The sequence below is a fragment of the Dreissena polymorpha genome, chromosome 7 (assembly GCF_020536995.1).
Source record: "Dreissena polymorpha isolate Duluth1 chromosome 7, UMN_Dpol_1.0, whole genome shotgun sequence".
NCBI lineage: Eukaryota > Metazoa > Mollusca > Bivalvia > Myida > Dreissenidae > Dreissena > Dreissena polymorpha.
Window position 1 is genome coordinate 42,746,205 of NC_068361.1, and position 5,715 is coordinate 42,751,919.

At 32.9% G+C, this 5,715-nt stretch overlaps 1 protein-coding gene across 1 annotated transcript; it reads right to left on the reverse strand.

The window, feature by feature from the left end:
• Window positions 1-4,166: 4,166 nt before the first annotated feature.
• LOC127839667 (transcription factor IIIA-like) lies at window positions 4,167-4,586 on the reverse strand. The gene has a single exon (XM_052368049.1). It carries the CDS (start codon window positions 4,584-4,586, stop codon window positions 4,167-4,169), a length of 420 nt encoding a protein of 139 aa, XP_052224009.1.
• Window positions 4,587-5,715: the final 1,129 nt, after the last annotated feature.

The following is a 5,715-nucleotide window of genomic DNA, read 5'->3' on the forward strand; positions in this document are numbered from 1 at the left end:
TTTGTGTTTTTTTTGTCACCGTATGGTGGTCCGTTTTTTAGCCTTATATAGCTTACTATATATAAGAAATAAAAAGAAGTGCATGTCTATAGCATAAAATGTTCTTACATATAATGATCTGTTCTCACTATTTAAATGGTGTATGCAAAGTTTTAAAAATTAGCAAATAGTAAACGTTGATTTGAATAATGGCATGTTTCTACCAAACTTGTTCGGACAATATCAAACAAAACGTTGAGTGCATGTTTGACTATTTAAGTAACAAGCTTTGCAGAAGAATACAGTCGGGAGCGGACCAGTGCTGGACATCAACTGTTTAGAGGTAAAACAAGATTTATTTGTATGTCCCCAAGTCAATACTGGGGGACATATTGTTTTTGCCATATCTGTTTGTTGGTTTGTTTTCGTCAAACTTAAACATTAGCCATAACTTTTGCAATATTGAAGATAGCAACTTGATATAAGGCATGAATGTGTATCTCATGGAGCTGCTCATTTTGAGCGGTGAAAGGTCAAGGTCATTCTTCAAGGTCAAAAGTCAAATATATTAGGGGTGCATAGTGCTTCACAAACACAACTTGTTTTAAATTATATTTTTGAGCGTTATTAGAAGAATCACGTAGAATTTAGTTCATTTATTAAAGGGACCTTTTCACAGATTTTGGCCTGTATTGAAGTTTGTCATTATATGTGCCTAAGATTGATAAATGTTAACATTGGGTCTAATTTTTTTCAGTAAAAAACAAAAATAAAATTAAAGAAAAAACGTAACTCTCATCTTGGCTCGAACCTCTGACTCATTGAGTAAACGTCTACCGCTTAGACCAATCGGCCATCCTTGCCCATACGATAATTGATGTACTTTATATTATATATATAAGCAATCCTCGATTTTTCACAAAATATAACGACAACAACAGAACTCTCCATATTATTCAATCGTTTCGCGTTGCAACTATAAATAATGTTCCGGTTTTAAATCGGTTAAAGATGCATATAACGGATTTTTAAGTGCATGGTAAATGTTCAGTATTACTGTTTCCTCACAAACTACAACGAAAATTTGCGAATCTGAAACATTTTTTTTATTTTGTAAATTTACTAAAAACTGAAAAGATTCCTTTAATTGTTGATTGCGATACACAGAAACCATAATGTGTCGGCATGCCTTAGTTGATGTTTTTGTTTTTCCGACACCGGAAAAATCGTAAACTTTCTCCTGAAAATGGAGGTCATCCGGAACGCATTTCATCGCACTGTGCAAACCTTTAGAAGTCAACAGTGAAACATGTAGGAATAGATGTGGTCGAAGATCTTCGGATTTCGGACCTATTTTCTGAACGCGTTATAGCCAGAGACATAAACTACATAGACAATTATACACTTTTTGTACAATTTTTCATTACAAATGTTACGAAATAAAACTTATGACATACAAATACATTAATATAAATACAGAGACCGTTATCTAAAGTGTAAAACGGACATATAAAGCCGTGTTATCGCGAAAAAACAACACTTTGCTGTGGGTTTTTTTCTCATAAGATATAACGCTTTAATTTGTCGCTGTACGAAAAGTGAATTAAGCGAAACGCATGATAATTATCAACATTTTATTTTGAGTTGGAAATCAGCATGTCCTTAAAATGGCGTATTGTACATTATATTTGCGATATTTAATTCCATGGTATTCATTTGCTGAAAGTGAGTGAAGACAGCAGTAAATATTATAATTTTGATATGTATCTCACATTAAGAAAGTTTTAAGCCGTTTTGGTCATATAAACACGTTTTGCTTTCATTTGTATTCTCATCCTCATCAGTGTCATTTGATACAAAATGTAACATCTTGTTGCGCATTTGTAATTCTGTATCAATAGATGTATATTCAACACTCCTTTTGTCATCGTGTCATTGTTGTGTGTCATACGTTTACTCTCTTGTTGCGATGATCATTAATTATGTTGTAGTGCATCTGTGTGTACGCATTCTACCTCACCTGCTGTAAGTGTACCTACAACTAATATATTTCTTATTGAATTGTTCATATTTAGTTTGACGTTTTCTTCTATTGTTAAATGTCTTTGTATTAAGTGTGTTTTGTTATTATGAAGATGAATATGCGTTTGGTATAAATATTTAAAAACAAAATGTATACAGATACATCTTATCCGACAGTTTTTGATTAACATGATAGTTTAAAGCAAATTTGCTTAGGCTGCCCCTTCAAATGTGTGGATTTTGTCGTGTAGTAAAATCTATGGTCGTTCTTCTCCTACATCAAATTCATGTCAGGCCGTTGTCGATAATTGTGTGAAATCATAGTGGTAAAATGCTTCGACAGATCAAAACCATCTCAGGAAATGAATGAGTAAGTAAATAAACCGCAATGTACTTATTTGTTAAACATACTAACCGCTATTGTTAGATACTATCTGTTTCATAAACATAAATATACTTCCTGATTGATCGAGTGTTGAATAAAGACTATACACGTTGGTCTACAAATCGGATAACTACACTATGGAATGTGATCGTATCCTCGATTATAGACAAGATTTGGAACAAAAAGCTAAGAAACTAGCAATATAGATACATGTGCAAAAATGTTAAAGTTATCATAGCCAATCGATAGCTGGATTCGCAACGATAAGGCATATGTGTATTTTACCGATTCATATTAAAACAAAAAGCACGAGTAACGGCCTAACCTGTAATGCTTTTGGTGGAATATAATCAGCCCAAAACTAGCAACTTGTTCTGACACATATCGCAGTTCCTGAACATTAAAGTCAGTACGCACAATATTGTCATGTGTTAAATTGTAATATATTGATAAACGTGTGTTACAATGACACAAAATAGGCAATTAATTATACATTGAAGACGAATTTCATGAAATGCAGCAAAGACAAATTAGCGCCCCAAGCCGATTGTTACAAAGATAGTTCGTACATATTATCCTACAATAACCGAAGCATACGTCTTTTTTTTAGGATCGGAGTTTGTGTTTGTGTGTCGTATGAACAGATATCGTTGCAGGAAATTAAAATGATCCGTAAAACTAAATTTAGATTCACATCGTACATGCATGATTTATATGCTGGCGAATTCGACTGTACATACATTTTTGATTTCAGAATTTAATATCTGGCTTTTTTTCGTATTTTTCGACACATGTTCTATTTAACGTTTATTGAATTTATATTGAAATATATGCATACTAAGTTTTTTTACACATTATATATAAATTCAAAAATATTTGACAAAATCGTGCATACTCACTTTAAATAAGTATTAACTTTTTGTTTTATTGAGTAAAAACACGCCGGGTATGCGAATACTTCGTTGACGGATGGCACTTCACTAACAGAGAACAACAAACGCCACGCGCGAGAGGTAAGTTCCTCTGTTTTATTTAAAGTTATATCCTAAAGATTAGTTTTTAAGACAAGACACATGGTCGAGTTGATAAATGGTGTATCCTTTTGTATTGGGAATACACAATTTCACGGAAGAATGGTACAGTTTTGCCCCAAAAATAGAAAATTCGATCGGAAAACAGCATAAACTGGATGAACAGTAAACATTTTAACAAAATTAAACTACTTAGACTTATTGCAAGAAATTGTTTGCTATTCCAGCATGTAGAGTAATCACTGTGCTTCAAATACTGAAATTTTGATAGTATTCAATGAAATATAAACAAAGATAGTGCATGTTGTAATAGGTGGCATACATAAAGTTGCAGGCACTTTGTTTACCGATAAAGGGCACTTCAGATTACGGAGACTTTCAACAAAGCGGGCACTCTAATAACTGAGTTTTATCTTCTACCTTAAATGCATTTATTTATATATGGCTATTCATACGAAACATTTTGAAAATATATTTTTCAAAAATCACATTACTATTAATTTATACTATGTTTATTATAATTGCAATTTTCAAATAAGATAATATTTATTAATAAATAAATGTGTACATAATGAACTTGTTTTTTATTGGTAACTTGAGATTCAGAGAAATGAAAATACAACGGATAATGCGGATCAACACAATTGTGTTTAATTTGACTTATAGAAGAGCTCTAGATAACGGTAGTGAAGGGGTCTTAATGAGGCAAATACACATCTGTTCTTCATAAAATCCTATGTCGGCTGTGCTTATTTGAATCGCATCATCAAATGGTCTTGAAATTTAGAATTCTGCCAATATATCTTCCCACAGTTTGGAAATGGACATTTCTTGTCATAGTTCACAACCTCTACCTCATGGGTTTTCTTGTGGAATTCCATATAGTTACGAGTGGAAAAAACCTTTCCACAACTTTCGCACATGATTGGCCTATGTTTGTCCTCGATGTGTTTCCTTTTATCTTCCTCAGTCTTAAAGAACTGAGTGCACACTGAGCACTTTATGCATCCATCCTCATGTGTCTTCAAATGACGATTCAAGTAGGCTTTCCTAGCATAACTGGCCTCACAAATTCCACACGAGAACCGTTCGCTTGTACACAATTCTTCTTCTAAACTAATGTCCAACAACGAACCGTCGGCGGAATTCATAAGCTCCGATTCACTCATCCTGTAATAAATAATTGTGTCACTTATATGCAACTTCATATGCAGCATGTGTTGTGTTTATATTAAAAACAAAGACGGATATGCATAACTTTTTACACCACTGTCGTGTGATTAAATCGACCCGCCCGTTCTTTTATTGCTATTTTCGTTTACTGGCATTGAGCCAAAAAGTTCCAATAGAATTTCGGACCTGCATCGCTGCTGATATTAATCTCTGAGAGGCAGTTTAAGCAGAGTGATTATTCATGACATGCTATCTAATATATAAGTAAATAGCCTTAGTACCTTCATTTGGACATAAAGATAAATGCTTTAGATCAACCGTTTAGAACGTAATTTAAAATATATGGTCATATAGATTTTACTCATTAGACATATCCAATTTGTTTAACATTTATCTTTTACATTTATACCAAATCATAATCATATTTCAAAGGGATAAGAACATGCTTCGGTAATTCGTTTTTTATTTGCGTACTAAGTACATACATTTTTATTTATTGCCTGCTTACTTTAACAGTATTCCACAGCGAATTCTGCATTTTTGATTCACAAAAAACGAGTGTGTTATATCTGGAAAAAAGTGTCTAGATGTCGGGAAACGAAGTGCCATTGTTTTTTAGATGATCGGTAAACGATGTGATGATGAAAAATGTGCATGCGACTCTTAAAACATTTGAATTTTCTCAAATACATTAGTAAACTAAAATGTAACATGTTGTAACATTACTGGATATATTGATCTTTTATTTCGAATAGTAAGCACGTTCTTGATTTATTTCCAAGTATGTTTATTTTGTTAAAATATGTACTGTTCATTCAATTCATGCTGATTATCGATGGAATTTTATCGTTTTTTTTAATAATTCACCGTTTTTCCGCGAATTTCTTTCTTCGCAATACGAAGTGCTATACCATTAATCACCCAAACAATGTTCTGTGTCTAAAAACCAAATAAACAGAACATAAATACAAAAAAAGCTGAAGAACTCACCTCTCGCGCGTGGCTTGTGTTGTTCTCTGTTAGTGAAGTGCCATCCGTCAACGAAGTATTCGCATACCCGGCGTGAACAAGCAATGCGTGAATGATGCGTATTACGCCAAATATCATTTAAAGCACAATAAATTT